Source organism: Panthera leo, chromosome B1 (genome assembly GCF_018350215.1).
Source record: "Panthera leo isolate Ple1 chromosome B1, P.leo_Ple1_pat1.1, whole genome shotgun sequence".
Lineage (NCBI taxonomy): Eukaryota > Metazoa > Chordata > Mammalia > Carnivora > Felidae > Panthera > Panthera leo.
In genome coordinates this window covers 159,602,603-159,619,290 of record NC_056682.1, presented here as the reverse complement: position 1 = coordinate 159,619,290, position 16,688 = coordinate 159,602,603, and the positions used below count along the sequence as shown (strand labels likewise).

At 37.7% G+C, this 16,688-nt stretch overlaps 2 protein-coding genes across 3 annotated transcripts in view; one reads left to right on the top strand and one right to left on the bottom strand.

Annotated features, from left to right (window-relative positions):
* The window catches only part of PPAT (phosphoribosyl pyrophosphate amidotransferase), a 68,040-nt gene extending 63,405 nt beyond the window's left edge, over positions 1-4,635 (bottom strand). The window contains exon 1 of the mRNA XM_042936308.1: positions 4,251-4,635. The gene's annotated coding sequence lies outside the window, so the exon portion shown is untranslated. The remainder of the gene's footprint in view (positions 1-4,250) is intronic.
* The window catches only part of SRP72 (signal recognition particle 72), a 29,488-nt gene continuing 17,368 nt past the window's right edge, over positions 4,569-16,688 (top strand). Inside the window, exons 1-8 of one of the 2 annotated variants that reach the window (XM_042936305.1) lie at positions 4,569-4,719; positions 6,871-6,991; positions 9,849-9,972; positions 11,236-11,379; positions 11,459-11,570; positions 13,788-13,819; positions 14,464-14,588; positions 14,682-14,739. In XM_042936305.1, the coding sequence (XP_042792239.1) occupies positions 4,611-4,719; positions 6,871-6,991; positions 9,849-9,972; positions 11,236-11,379; positions 11,459-11,570; positions 13,788-13,819; positions 14,464-14,588; positions 14,682-14,739 (825 nt within the window). In that variant the 5' untranslated portion in view covers positions 4,569-4,610. Of the gene's footprint in view, positions 4,720-4,756; positions 5,404-6,870; positions 6,992-9,848; positions 9,973-11,235; positions 11,380-11,458; positions 11,571-13,787; positions 13,820-14,463; positions 14,589-14,681; positions 14,740-16,688 lie in introns of those variants that run through there. The other variant, XM_042936306.1, reaches the window with a different exon arrangement.

Genomic DNA, 16,688 nt, shown 5'->3' with positions numbered 1-16,688 from the left:
GAAAGTATTTTTAACTGTTACCTAAATTAACTTACACAAATTTACCTGGTTTGCCATCTTTAGGTGTTTGTACTTTCTGTGGGCTTGTAGGTAAACATAAAAAGAAGAAAAATTTCTCCAAGTCATGTAGTACTTAAACTTTGTATCATAAAATCATGTTATAGTTGCTGTTGCTTTAATGCCTTCTGAAATGAAAACACTGTAGCCAAATAAAAGACAAAGATAAATTCTTGTGTGAAGCTTTATTAATTCATCTATTCATGAAATACATGTTTTGCCTGGTTTAATTCTAAGCCCTAAGAAAGCAGCAGTAAATAGAAACAAGACCCCCACTGTCACAAAAATCTTATTGGGGACTACAAACCATGAAAGATCAGGTAGCCTTAGGAAAGTATAAGTGCATATGAAGACTAACCAAGGTGATAGGACAGTGCTGGGAATAAGAGGAAGGCTCTTCTGAGTAGAGCAGAGCAATGATGTACAAGAGCAAGTCATGCAAAAAGGTGGGGAAAATCACTTACTAAACAGGAAGTAAAACAGCTTGGCCTTTTTGACCACCTGCAAACACATGCCACTGTTGCTGGAGCTCTGGTGAGCAAAGGTAAGAATGGAAGATGATTGTAAGCAAAGGCTAGATCACTTGGGGCCTGCAGGCCACATTGAAGTGTGAAAGGAAAAAACACTGGAAGGTTTGAGCAGGGGCATAACATGACATTTAACATGTTTTTAAAGTTCTCTGGCTAGTGTGTGGATAAGCAAGTTAAGGGACTATTTATTATCCAGGTGAGGGATGATGTGACCTTCAGTAAATTAAATGTTAACGCCTCAACTGCTTCAAATGTAAAATGAGACTAATACTACCTCCCTCATAATGTTAACAGAATTAGAGGAGTCAACATATGTAAAGTATATCCTGACACATGAATATGTAACATTCCTTTGGCATATTGTAGATGAGTGAAACAAATTCACCATGAAAATTACCTTGAATTTATTTTTTAATTACCTTGAATTTAATATTCTGTTCAGCTGATTTCATTTCTAAAAATAAGGGAAAGGGCAGGGAATTAGCATAATAATGTGGCTTATCCACAGTCCATCTTCAGCCCAGCAGTTCTTGGGAAGCCGGTGAAAATGTTTTAATGGCACTTTTTTTGCATTTAACTCACCACAACCTCAAATTACTTGGCATGGAGTTGTTCATCTAGCATTGTGGTACAGTGAAAATAGAATGGAAATAAAAGGATTTTCTTGGGCACATCACTTTGAGCTTCACTTCTCATTTGTAAAGTCGGGCTAAAATCTTTTCTGCCTACTTCACAGAGTGGATAAAATGACAAGATACTGTATATGGAAGTTGCTCAGGAATCACAAATGGCTAAATCCATTAGTGCGAAAATAAGGTTTTGAGTACTGATTATGTGCAAGATCCTGGAGATGCAACAATGAACAAGATCCATTTTCTGCCCTCAATCTTGGGGTCTTCCAAGGACAATTTCAAAGCACTACATCATCTTAACCTGGAGAAAAGGAGCAGAGATTCTGAGCACACAAAGGAGGAGGGGATTTAAAGAACAAGTATATGTTGTGAGTGAAAAGGAAGGACTCTTAGGAAGGATTCTTAACTCCCCACACTATTCTTAATCCCTCTTAACTTTCTTCATTAAATTGATTACCACTGGACATTGTATATATCTCTCCCAATTAGAAAATACATTCCATGAGTACACTGGATTGTCTTTTTGTTGTTAATTGTATACCTAGCCAACTAGTAGCAGAATGCCAAATACCAGCACATATGAAGCATTCAGTAGTATTTGAAATGGATAAATGTGCAAATTCCCATAGGTATGGCAACCTGGAACTACACATAACCAAATGTTAGAGGAGTGTAACATGCAACGGGACTAGGGAGTAACAGAAGACCTATGTGGGTTGGGGAGGTAGCAAGCTGTATTATAAAGGACCTTCCTTACATGATAGGCTTTTGGATTTCATCCTGAGGGTAGGAGAATGGCATCACATAAATGCTTTAAAATATCACTCTGGTTTGGAAGACTTGCCTCAAAAATGGCAGACAAAATCCATATATTTATATCCTGTTTGCCATGAAACCCCATTAAAATTACAAAAGAAACAGAAACCTAGGAATTCATAGAATTCTGAGGAATTTCTGGAACCTACATAGTATATGAGATCAGACTGATGCAGAAACCAAAATTGTGAACCCTTTTGCAAAGTCAATGTTCTAAGAAGTTAGAGAATCACCCCTAAGGTACCAAAGGTTCTTAACCTTTGGTGGGTGGGGCTGTTGTATAAAAAACACCTTTGGAGACTGATGAGAGCTACAAAACCTTTTCTCAGAAAAGTTCACACAAAATCTTGGGCATATCAGATGTCATCTGAAACTCGCCTAACCCCATGAAATCTAGGCATAATTAGCTTAAAATCTGTTACAGTTCCAGTCACTGAAAGTCCACAGCTCTTTCCATGATTTTTACTAATTTACAAAGACTATATCCTCCTGAACTAGTTCACTAGACCAATAGTGCTGCTTTTACATTGTGCTATATTGACCAGACATGAAATGTGCCAAATACCAATGGACATAACCATGAGCTGGACATACTTTCTGCCCTGAAGGAACTCAGATTAGGGGTTAACATAAGCAAAAACTCATTCAGTTAAAAAAGTTGAGTACCAACTATGTGCCAGGCAGTGTGCCAGAGCCTAAGGATACTTCAGTGAATAAGGGTAAATAGGGCCCCTGGCCTCATGGAAATGACAGTCTATATAAAGAGATAGGCCTTAGATGATGGGTGTTCAGAAGCAAAGAGCTACATTAGAGAGTAATGAGGAATGTTGCCTAGTCTGCAAGGTCAAAGAAGTAACTAAAAAAAAAAAAAATTTTTTTTAATTTTTTTTAACATTTATTTTCTGAAAGAGCATGAGCAGGGGAGGGGGCAGGGAGAGAAAGCGAGACACAGCATCCAAAGCAGACTCCAGGCTCGGAGTTGTCAGCACAGAGTCCAATGTGTGGAATCCACGAATGCGAGATCATGACCTGAGCAAAGTCAGACGCTTAACCGACTGAGCCACCCAGGATGCCCTTAATTTTTTTTTAGTATTTATTTTTGGGAGATAGAGCACGAGCAGGGGAGGGGCAGAGAGAGAGAGAGAGAGGGAGAGAGAGAGAATATCTGGTGCAGGCTCCAGGCTCCGAGCTGTCAGCACAGAGCCAAAGTGGGGCTTGAACTCATGAACCACAAGATCATGCCCTGAGCCAAAGTCGGATGCCTAGCCAACTGAGCCACCCAAGTGCCCCTATTTTTTTTAATGTTAATTTATTTTTGAAAGAGACAGAGTGTAAGCAGGGGAGGGGCAGAGCGAAGAGGAGGTGCAGAATTCCAAGCAGATCCCAGGCTCACAGCTGTCAGCACAGAGCCCACAGAGCCCAATGCAGGGCTCGAACTCAGGGACTGTGAGATCATAACCTGAGCCAAAGTCCCACGTTTTACCAATTGGGTCCCCCAGGCACCCCAAAGAAGTAACTTTTTTTAACCTGGAACCAGGATACAGAAATATTGAAAGATGAAAACAGCATGACGAGAAAGAGAAGAGACGTGAAGTGGCAGGAGTTAGGATTTTGACAACATTTCAGTCTGCAGCGGTGTTCAATACACTGTCCTGTCATTCTCAAGAGTACTCAATAGGTACTCTGTTCTGACATTCAAATACATCCTGGTATTTAAGTTCTTACAAAAACTCTAAACCTGTCTATATCTATGTATTACTTGAGGTGCATGAAGTATCTTTTATCCCTAGAATAATGTTTTCCTTATCTTACAGTCAGGAAAACTGGGACTCATACATAACTTGTTCACAGGCATTTATAGTGAGTCGCAGAGCCAGGAACTCAATCTAGGCATTCTCACCCCAAAACACATTATCCTTTGGCCTTATTGCCGACTGTTCCTGAACTGGAGCCCAAAGGGCAGCCAAGAGGTTTTCATCAAACGTGCTTCGTACTTGGAAGTTTTGTTTTTTTCTTTTGTGCCTTTCCTTATATTCGCTTCTCTGCCAGACCTCTACCCAGACCCAACCCCAGGTTTTCCTAATCTTTCAAGATCCTTTTCAAGTACAATTCCTTTATGAAATATTATCCAGCAGCAAAGAGAACCGTCTCTCTCCCCCTTCTCCTTCAAAGGACTTCCTATGGTTTCTAGCTAGTATATTACCACCCTACAGACCTTTTATTTATCTTCCGTAGGCCGTCACTCAGCTCCGCCTCGTGGGACCAGGGTGCTGCTTCGCCGGCAGCGGTAGCCCCGGAACCGCGTACTGCTTTGAACCAAAACTGTTTGGTGAACCTGTTCTGAACCCACTTCCGTGGTCCGACCCTAGTTTCTTCAGACCGGTTTCAGGTAAGGTGCATCGACTGTATCCAGGCAAATTCCTATAAGATCTCGGCCTCCGATGCTGACTCACGGATGAGTGTGCTTCCGACTCCGAAACGCTAAGCAACTACCAGCTTCCTCCTCCGCTTGGCCACCTCAGAGATCCTCTTCCGGGGTAGAGGTCGGCCCGCCCAGCTCCGTGTCTCGTTCAAGATGGCGAGCGGCGGCGGCGGGGGGGTTTCGGTGCCTGCCCTCTGGAGTGAAGTGAACCGTTACGGCCAGAACGGTGACTTCACGCGCGCTCTTAAGACCGTCAACAAGAGTAAGTGTCGGGGCGGGCGCCGGGGCGAGCTCAGGCCGGAGGGAGGACGCGGCCTCCTTCCGGCGCGCGCGACCCCCTCCAATTAGACGCGGGGAGGGGAGACCCCGCCGCCCTCTGCAAGAGCCGGAACACTGGGCGGGCTTGGGTCGCAGCCCCTCAGTGACCAGCCCTTGGTTCTGGGTTGCTGAGAGCCACGTGTACTTACCTCTTTACCCATCGCGGGAAGTGAGGGTGGAATTTAAAGGGACCGCAGCTCCATGCGTTTCTTCCCAACCGTTTTCTTATTTGACTCTTAACGTTTTTACTCCTTAATTCGCAAATAGCCCACATCGCCACCTTTTCTCTTTCCTTTTAGCGGAGTGATCAAGACAGTATTGCTGAGGGAGCTTGTTTTCTTGGACCGCAGCGGAGGGAGGAACCTGTAAGGGACACGTAGTTTAGAAGCTAGTGCTGACCAGGTGGACGCTGTACAGACTCAGGGGAGAGGGAAAAGGACTGATACGGATGTTAGGCCTCTCACCCCCATCGATAGACTCTCTCTCCAGTGTCATCAGATCAGAAAATGTGTGTGTAAAAGCACCAACATTTGAAATAACGTCGGAAGAAAAGTTTGGCCTCGGTTTTTTTTTTTTTTTGCCCTCTAACGGATAATTTCGAGTCAGTTGCCTTGCATGAGAGGTTTAGGTATTATATTCATTTATCCTTTACTATGTAACTATAATATGGCCAGGCTTTGTAATGCTGTCATGCTAAATTCTTTACTGAAGATGCAACCTATATTTGGGAGATTTGGAAAGTGATTGCCAGCACATGGTTTGGTTGTTTAAAGCAGTAATAACATACAAATTATGTCAGTAGCATACAAGATTGTGTAAATAATTTGTAATATCCTATTGTTAATGTGAAAAGAAGTGATTGTGCCTCCAGTGCACTTCTGGTGATCAGACATTAAGGAAACTGGCTATTGATTAGAGTTGTTTTGAATTTGTTTTGAATTAACGTTTTGTTAACTTGTTTGAATTAACTGTTTTGTTTTGAACAAAACTTGTTTTGAATTAACGTTAGCCTTTGGCTAGGCCTGCAACCCATACTATTCAGTGGCAGTATAGTAAGTATTTTGCAGGAATTATTTAATCATCAAGTTTATCAGTGTATTTATCAATATATGTTTTCTTAATTGGTAAAAATTTTCTTTAATTTTTACACAGAATTAGGTTCCTGTTGTTGCCCAGGGGCAAGGAGAGTGATCCTGATCATTTTGACACTGAGCAGCTGTTTAGCTTTGAAACTTTGCCCCTAAGTCCTTCCTTGTCCCCTTTTGGTTGGTCATCTTAGATGAATAGGGAAATTTTGAATGGTTTTTGGAAATATTGCTAGCAAAATAGGTTGCATTTGTGTACTTCACAGCTTATAGATTTTTCTAAAATATTCTCATTTTATCTTCTTAATAATTTCGTAAATGGGTAACACTTTCGTACTCATTTTGCAGATCAGAAAACTGACATTTATCAGTGAAATGATTTGCCCAAGAGCTCGAGACATTAATGACAAGCTTGTACTCAAGCCTAAGTCATTTGCTGCCAAATTCTGCATGAACTTTTTTACTTTCTCTGTGAACTAATGAAATATGTAAGATGTAGCTTGTGTCCTAAGATGGAAAAGCCAGAGAAAATAGCTTCTTAATTTTTTTTCTTTTTTCTTTTTTTTTTTTTTTTTTTGCTACATGCATCTTGGGAATCTGTCTCCTTGAAAATCTTACTAAATTATAACTGTCCTTATTGCCACTTCTTTTTAAAATATTTTTTATTTTTATTTATTTTTAAGAGATCAAGGGCAGAGAGAGAGGGAGACACAGCTCCAAGCAGGCTCTGCGCTGTCAGCACAGAACCCAGTGCAGGGCTGGAACTCCCAAACCGTGAGATATAGACTTGAGCCAAAGTCAAGAGTTACACGCTTAACTGAGCCACCCAGGTGCTCCCCTTATTGCCACTTCTTAAGTTAAAAATGATCAGTCATTTTTTTTAATGTTTCAACTAATTGTTGCTGCAGTAAAATTGGAAATGTTGCTTTTTGAGGCAGTGGGTGGGAAAATCTAGTAAAAATGTAAAAAGGGAATGGATTTTAAAACTATTTTCCTAAAATTTTTCTTAGTACTGCAGATCAACAAGGATGATGTAACTGCTCTACACTGTAAAGTGGTATGCCTTATTCAAAATGGAAGTTTCAAGGAAGCCTTGAATGTCATCAACACTCACACTAAAGTGTTAGCCAAGTAAGTGATTCAGTTAGTTGTTTGTGCAGTTATTAGAAATATGTTTACTGTAACTCTAACTATTTCCATGGTTTTTCTTCTCTATTCAGTGATTTTTGACCTTTTCTTTCTTTCCTTTTTTTTTTTTTTTTTTTTTTTTTCTCCCTGTTTGCTAGTAGTATTTCTGAAACTGGAAGGAGCAATAGTATCTTTGTTCTTTTCTGCCTTAGGAAGTATTTTTTCTTAAGTCTATTTATTTATTTTGAGAGAGAGAATGCGAGTGGGATGGGCAGAGAGAGCAAGAATCTCAAGCAGGCTCTCCACTGACAGCGCAGAGCCCCATGCAGGGCTTGAACTTACGAACCCTGAGGTCATAACCTGAGTCAAAGTCTGATGCTTAACTGACTGAGCTGCCCATGTGCCCTAGGGAGCCTTTTTCTTTGAACCACTAAGAAACAAGTAAACTGCTGAGGGATATGGGGCATAAATGTAATGATTTCTTGGAGGACATAAGGAGAACAACTTAGAAGTTTAATTAAAAAAAAATAAAAGGCAGGGGCGCCTGGGTGGCTCGGTCGGTTAAGCGGCTGACTTCGGCTCAGGTCATAATCTCATGGTTTATGAGTTCAGGCCCCGCATCAGGCTCTGTGCTGACAGCTCACAGCCTGGAGCCTGCCTCGGACTCTGTGTCTCCTCTCTGTGCCCCTCCCCTGCTCGTACTCTCTGTCTCTCAAAAAAATGAATAAACATGAAAAAAAAAATTTTTTTTTAAATAAAAAAAAATTAAAAAAAAAAAAGTCAGAATGGGTAGAACTAGAACCTCTAGGGTAAGGATGTGTAAGTAGAAGTCTTTAGGATAGTATGGCAGTCTTAGCCTGACCTCCGTGCCTACCTCCTTTGAGAATGGTTTAGGTGAGCATGATTTTAGGCCAAGATCATTCAGTTTTAGAGCTCTTTAGCAGTCTTTAAAATGTATAACATTTGTTGTTATTTTTGTTAATCTTTTTCATTTCTCATTTCATGAACTGTGAACTCATATTCTAAATTGTTACTGCAAGTTGATTTTCTTTATAGTCATGCCTAAGCCCCAGAAGAAATGTGTATTGAAATAAAGTTTGCAGCATATTTACCTTTTTTTTTTTTTTTTTGATGTTTATTCATTTTCAAGAGAGAGATTATGATCAGGGGAGGGATAAAAGGTCCCGAAGCGAGCTCTGAGCTGACTGCAGCAAGCCCAATGCGGGGCTTGAACTCACGAACTGTGAGGCCATGCCCTGAGCCAAAGTTAGATGCTCAACTGACTGAGCTACCCAGGTGTCCCCAGCATATTTACTCTTTGATGAAATATTGGTTTATAAATTTAAAAACGGTGTACAGTGTACCCTTGAACAATGCAGGCACGAACCCTCCATGTAGTCAAAAATTTGAGTATTACTTTAGACTCCTCAAAAATGTTACTGATAGCTTATTATTGACTGGAAGCCTAACAGATGACATAAACAGTCAATTAACACATACTTTTAGGTTATATGTATTATATACTATATTTGTACAGTAAAGGAAGTTAGAGGAAAGAAAACGATATTAAGAAAGTCATAAGAAAACACACTTAAAGTACTATACTATTTATTTTTAAAAATCCACATATAAGTAGACTCATACAGTTCAACCTGTGTTGTTCAGAGGTCAACTGTATAGTTAGTGTACTTCTTTTCATATAAGAAAAGGAGGATATAAGAATTTATAGGTGTATTTTCCTGAGTTTACAAAAACAAACACTAGATGGAGAACAGTGAATTAAAGTAATCACTTCTAGGAGGTAAAGGGGAACAGGATAGATATGAATAGCCCTGGAATAAAACCTCTTAGTGTATATATACCTTTCTGGGTTTTGGGTTTGTTTGTTTTTTCTTTAACTATATACATGTAGATAGATGGAAAACTAATTTTAAAACTTAATTAAAAATATAAGAGGAAATAAAGGGGACTCTGCTTTCTAGTAAACATGTTTATACTAAAATTCAATATCTTTTTTGAGTTTTGGCCATTTTGTGAGGTAGGGAAATTTTCAAATACTGTTTTTTAGGCAAGTAAATAAAGGATATTGTCATTTCTTCATAAATATTCTTCCTCATGGGTTATGGTTAAAACTCCAAAATGAGTTTCAGGTTGTCATATTAGTGTAGCTGAGTTAAGTCAATGTAGATAAGTAGTATTTTTGTTGTTGTGTGTTTTACCATTTGTTTGGTTATAAGCACTATGTCCTTTTAAGATTTTAGTTACCTTTTCTTTGCTATTCATTTGCTTCTTGAACAAATTTAAAGCAGCTTTATAGAATTTACTATTTGATTAATAGATTTAAGAGACTACTATAATAACCCATTTAAAATAGTGTTCAGATTGTCTTTTTGTCTAAAGTAATTAGTTACTTAGCTGATTCATTATTTCATTCTCTCTTTTTTTAAATGTTTATTTATTTTTTGGGAGAGCGCGACCAGGGGAGGAACATGAGGGGGACAGAAGATCTGAAGCAGGCTCTGTCTGCGCTGACAGGCTGACAGTAGTGAGCCTGATGTGGGGCTCAAACTCACAAACTGCGAGCATTATTTCATTCTTAACTGTTTGTTTCAAAAGGCCAATAATTCTAATAAGAATATCCATGAAAGCAAGAGAGGCAAGGGACATGGATGTAGTATTTTCTGCCATTTGTGAACTGTTTTTCAGACGTTTTTCAACACTAAATGTTGTCAATTTTCTCATCCATTGTTAATGGTATTAAATGACTTAATGTAGATCAGGTGCTTACAGCAGTGTCTGACATATGGTGCTCTGCAGTGTTAACTAATGACCAGATACTGGGTTTTTTTTTCTTTTTCAGTAATTCTCTTTCCTTTGAGAAGGCATATTGTGAGTACAGGCTGAACAGAATTGAGAATGCCTTGAAGACCATAGAAAGTGCCAATCAGCAGACAGACAAACTAAAGGAGCTTTATGGACAAGTGGTAATTACTGCTTTAAAATACCTGTTGACATTCATCCTAAGTGAGCATGATTATACCTGTAGCAAGGAGCAGGGATGAGGAACCCCAGCCCATCCTGAAAACTTGCCACCAAACCAATTCTTGAGGTTTCAGTATAGTCCCTCTTGATCTTCACACACACAAACCTTTGCATATATACTGTTCTATGAGTAAATGGCTTCTTCATGGTAATTAGAAAATTAAAGAAAATTTAAAACTATCCTATCAAATTATAATTTTTTAGTTGGAAAGGTGAAGGCCAGGGGATATGTTTAAAATAAATTATGATGGATAAGAATCTGGATGAATTCAGCTAATTTATGAAATCCCTAAAATATCTTATTCTGAAAGGGTTTTGAGACCTGTTTAAGCCGAATGTAAAAATAGGGCTATTAAGGATGAGAGGACAGAAATGTTTTATTAGATTTAACAAAATCCTCTTAAAGATTTTTAAAATGTTATTAAGGGCAAATAACGTTGTATTAAATGTATTGTCCCAAGAGATAGTAGGAGTTTAACAATACATATAGGTTGGAGAAAGATTTGGACAAGTTCATGGATTGTAGGTTTAGAAAGAACTTTTAAGGTAAGCTGGGCAAATTTAGGGTAAATTCCAGCATTTTGAGATTGATGAAGGGCACCAATTTCTGTCAGACATGGTTGATTTAATTTACCCAGAGTGGCAGTTCTTCTTGCCCTTCGAGAACAACTTGAATGAAATAAGCAGGAATTATGTTCTGTGTACTTGATATATTACCCCTTTACTAGCTCATTTTTGGGAAAGAGAAAATGAAGATCAAATAAAGTGAACTCCTAGGAAGTATTAAGTCCTTTTGTTAACATCTAATTTTGTTCTTATTTATGGGAGCTTAATACTCATGGATGGGAAAATGTTTTCATTGTAAGTCAGATCTAGGTAGCAGGATGATTTCCTTGGAAAGGTTTTCTTTTACAGCCCACTTAGGCACTTACCCAGCCTCAGGAAGGAGGTAAATACAATGACTTTTCTTTTTGGATCATGCCTACAAATCTGCAGTATAGTAGAGATTCATTGCCGAGTAACTTTGCAAGTATTAGTGGCACACAGAACTAATTGAAAAGTTATAAAGGAAACTGTTGATTGCCCATAACATGCTAAATTAGGTTTGCTACTTAGTGATTCCAAAAAGGATTTGTACGATGTTTGAGACTTAATACTGTATTTGTCTTCCTCTCTGATTTTTTACTTGCTATTTGTCTCCCTAGCTATACCGGTTAGAACGCTATGATGAATGCTTAGCAGTGTATAGAGATCTTGTCCGAAACTCCCAAGATGATTATGATGAGGAGAGAAAAACAAACCTTTCAGCAGTTGTTGCAGCACAAAGCAATTGGGAAAAAGTGGTTCCAGTGAGTATCCCCGTGTACCCACACAACTATGAAACAATAATCCTATCTAGTGTTTAACTTTTATTTTGCTCCACGGCAGGAGAACTTGGGCCTCCAAGAAGGCACACATGAACTATGCTACAATGCTGCATGTGCACTGATAGGACAAGGCCATCTGAGCCAGGCAATGAAAATCCTACAAAAAGCTGAAGGTTGGAAATTTATTAAATTTATGTGTAATTGTAATAAATAACTATTATTAAAATAGTTCTTTCCAAAAATTGTACTCGACTTTTGTGAAGTTTGTAAATGGAAATACTGATATAGTGGGAGTTTTTCAAAGTTCATCTAGCTTTATGGGGCACCTAGGTGGCTCAGTTGGTTAAGTGTCCAACTTTGGCTCATGATTTCACAGTCTGAGTTTGAGCCCCAGGTCGGGCTCTTTGCTGACAGTTCAGATCCTGGAGCCTGCTTCGAATTCTGTGTCTCTGTCTCTCTCTGCCCCTCCCCTGCTCGTACTCTGTCTGTCTCAATAATAAATAAACATAAAAAAAAAAACAGTTCATCTAGCTTTTCTCTTGGCATTTTGACATATCTCTCCCTTATTTCTGTCTAATCCTAAGCCAGAGTAGTTGTCCATTTTCATCCACACCAGACCTTAATTTTGAGGAGGTTTTTTGATAAATTACTATGAATATTAAATGTAAATTGAGTTCATGTCAAGTATTTATAGCAATACGTGGCATATAACATACACATCCAATAAATACTGGTTATCATTATTAAACTGGTACTCAAGTATAATGATAATTTAGTGTGACTGTGTGGGTACATATTGGTGACACTATTCAAGCACATCTTAACTCCGTTTAACATGTTTCCATATATAGCATTTACATGCTCTGAACAAGCTTTTAATTAAGAAAAAAAGAAAAATAGCCTATTAGAGAACTTATGTCTGGTTTCAACTCCTGGAACATGTAAACTTTTCTTCTGAATACATATTTCCCTGGAAGCTATAAACGTGATATAGGGACTGCAGTAAATGGTGTAGAGGAAAAAATGGTGAAACGAGGTATATGTTTGAGAATTATAATTTCTTGATTATACCTAGTATTGACAGTAGTATGGGAAAAGGATATTCTTATACATGGAAGATTTGAGTATAAAGTAGTGCCAACTTTGCAGTGGGCAATTTGGTGATATGTAGCAGATTTTAAAATTTGCTTACCCTTTGATCCAAGGATTTCATTTTAAGAAAATAATCAGATTAATTAAAAGCAAATAATTAGATAAATGAAATTTATTTTAAGAAAATAATTAGATAAGTTCATATATGTATTTTTATGAATGCTAATTGAAGGGGTAGTCATAAGAAAGAAATTTAAGGCATGATGAGTTTCTGTCCTATAAGAGGATTGGCTAAGTTTTACCATAACCACAAAATAGATTATTATTATTTTAAATGATTGCATGGTAATGTAGATCTATATTTACTATAATCTGAAGATATCCACATATTATTAGATGAGGAAGGGGGTTTCAAAATAGTATGTAGAATGTATCTGTTTCATTTTAACAGTAGCTGTGCATTTGCATTTAGAAAATAGTAATTGAAATGCGAATAGTGGTTCTTTTGGTGGTGAAATTATTGTCATTGTTTTAATACTTTTTTGTCATTGGTTTTTTGCAGTCAACATTTGTTACATTTATATTTTTTAATTCCCTTAAAATTTTTTTATTGTTTTTTTTTGAATGTTTATTTTGAGAGAAAGAAAGCACATGTGTGCACAGGGGAGGGACAGAGAGAGGGAGAGAGAGAATTCCAGGCAGGCTCCATGCTGTCAGTGCAGAGTCCAACCTGGGGCCTTGTTCCACAACCGTGAGATCATGACTTGAGCTGAAATCAAGAGTTGGACACTTAACCGATTGAGGCACCCAGGCTAAAATTTTTTTTTTTAACCTAGAGATTACAAATGAAAGAAAAATGCCAGAGAGCTAGAATAACGAAAACTGATAATATTTATGTGACATAGTTGATGGTAATAATAAAGTTCAAGTTTGGGGCGCCTGGGTGGCTCAGTCGGTTAAGCGTCCGACTTCGGCTCAGGTCACGATCTCATGGTCCGTGAGTTCGAGCCCCGCATCGGGCTCTGGGCTGATGGCTCAGAGCCGGGAGCCTGCTTCTGATTCTGTGTCTCCCTCTCTCCCTGCCCCTCCCCATTCATGTTCTGTCTCTCTCTGTCTCAAAAATAAATAAAAACGTTAAAAAAAAATTTTTTTTTTTTTTTAAATAAAGTTCAAGTTTGCTTATTATTAAAATTATCTTGAAATCTTCTTCCTAAGAATTTAATTCTTGTCCTTTGGAATGGTGAAAGGAATGGGAGTTACCCTGCAATGTTAATTTTAAAACCATTTTTTTCCTATAGATCTTTGCCGCCGTTCATTATCAGAAGATTCTGTAAGTATTCCATTGTTAAACCTAGATTTTACACTTCTGACTAACATGAATTTATAGGGGGCTTCGTTGTAGTGTTTATTAACTTGTTGAAATAGGTAATTTATTTCATACAAATAGAATAGAAACCCTCTTGATCAGTTATTTGATGGAGTCTCAGGCTGAGAAATTACAATAACAGAATTTTTATATGCCTTATACGTTTTATTTTAAATTCATATTAATATAAATTCATTGTCTTATTTTAGATATAAGGCTCAGTTCTTTGAATATGGGTCCTTTTATAGGAATTCCATGCATATTTCTTTAATGAACCACAAATAATCCAGTAGTCAACGATTTTCAGTTTTAAGTGCAGTACCTTAAAGACAGCTGTGAAGTAGTTTCATTACAGAGTCCTTATAGCTGTTAGCTTTTTCACCAATCTTTTATTGTTTTCTAGCTCATACCTGTTGACACAGCAGTTTACTCTAGGAATCCCCTTTATCGGATTCCTAAATTTTAACAAAACTGACAGTAAGGGAAATTTTCTGAAAATTACATGTTGTCTTTGAGATCATGTATCTTTTGAATGTTTGGAACACTTGGTAATTGTGAAGATCAATTTGGAGAATTTACAGGGGAAAAAAGTTTCTTTTTCTACTTAGGATGGGACTGAGGAAGACCCACAGGCAGAACTGGCCATCATTCATGGGCAGATGGCCTATATTCTGCAGCTTCAGGGTCGTACAGAGGAGGCGTTGCAACTTTACAATCAGATAATAAAACTAAAGTAAGTAAATTATTGAAATGAAATGCCTTTTATAGAGCATGAAGTTTCTTTGTAAATGTTTGTTCCTTTTTGACTGTTGTTTATTGTTCACAGGCCAACAGATGTGGGATTGCTGGCTGTGATTGCAAATAATATCATTACTATTAACAAGGTATGGGCTATCCATGGCTTTCTTATGCTTATATTTTACATTGAAAACATAGTACCTCAGCTTTGCCCTAGGATAACTGTTCTTTTTTCCATGACACAGTACAGTTATAGCAAAATTACAATGGAGAGTGTTATTTAACTTTCATAATGATGATGATTCTGCAAGCCATATTCAGATAATAAAACTTTTTTGTAGTTACAGACTCTGGACTTTAAAATCTTGGCCTTTTACCAGTTTATAATAATGTAGAGAATCTATGTTTTGAAAAATAAATTGGACTTTTTTTTATGTTTTTATTTCTTTTCGAGAGAGAACGTGCAAGAGAGAGTGGGGGAGGGACAGAGAGGGGAACACAAGAGGATCGAAAGTGGGCTTCCTGCTGATAGCAGAGAGCCCAATGTGGGACTCAAACCCATGAGCTGCAAAATCATGACCTGAGCTGAAGTCAGACGCTCAACTAACTGAGCCACCCAGGTGCCCATTGTTTAGACTTAAACTGAAAGCTTAACATGCATGTTTTATGTGACATTTTCATCTAGTGAGTCTGAATACAAGTTTTCTATATAAATAATTTTTTTCTTTCTCGTGGTTTTTATTTGGGGGGAGGGGAGACATGGACAGGTTTTCTCTCTACCCACTCCCAATACTACATGTAAAATATTACAAGTGTGTATATAAACAGTTCTAAAGAGTACTGTGTTAGTAAAATTAACTACCATTTAGAACACTGTTTTAATGGAAGAACATTTCAAGTTCAGATTTGAAATTCAAGTCAGCAGAAAATAAGAAAGGTAACATTTGATTCCTTTTGATCAGCTGTGTGAATTTTCAAGTGTCATTTCATCTTCACAGTTACGTTTCTAGGTGGCAGTACTTATCTCTGATTTATAGGAATATAATCTAAGGCTGAAAGGAGTTAAAACAGTTTGTGTAAGGTCACACAGCCTGTGTTAAAGGTGGAACTTGGATTCAGATTCCAGAGATTCAATTCTCTGATTGCAGAGTCCTTCATGGTACTTCTCCCCTTCTATAGTAGAAATCTAGAGAATCCCCAGAAAATGAGATAATAGCATTAGGGCCAGTAGTAGTTATAGGATGTTGCAGGCTATCAGCATAGTTTAGGTCTCCAAAAATAGATTGTGGCATTTGAATCTTATAGCATTATATACCTGCCTGTGTTTATGAATTATTTGAAATGCCAGTGAGGATAAATTCATTTTACCTGGATATATGATTATGGAAAGGAGAGTGTGTGAAACACTAAATATCTTAATCTCATTGTAATTATATGCCAAACTTTCTTTACTCAACAAACTTTTTATTCAGAATAGTGCTGGATGCTATAGGTAATGCAAAGAAATATGAAACTCAGTCTTAATCATTATATTGTTCAAACTTTTTGACTTTTAACTGAAGTATTGGTGAAATAAAAGATCTCCATGTTGGCCAATTTGTAGATGACCCTTGAAAAGGAGGGTTACAGTTTAAGCAAGTGAACATATGGAGAAATATTTGACTTGTGGGAGGAAACTAAGAAAACAAATTAAAAGGATATGTACTGGTTTGGAGCTTCACACTCAGAAAAAGTAGAATTTATTCTAGATTTTTTCTTTGCTTCCTTTTAGTCTTCATACTAATAGAAGACCTGGTTTAAAAAGCATAGGGATATCATTTATTTGCAAATAGATATATTATTTAGCAAAGAATATTGTGCACACAGTAGACCTTCACATGCTCAGTTTGGCCTTCTCAGGATGCAATGTAATTTAATTGTCTTCCTTATCCTAGAAAGGTATGTGACATTCTAGAACTCTTAACAATAACACTGTGCTTGCCCCACATAGAAGTTTGAGAAATTGAACTTATTTGAGCTTCTACCTAGGTGAGAAGTGTGTGTGTTGGGGGGGGGGGGTGGGGAGACAGTACATTACATTAGCATTTTTTGCTAA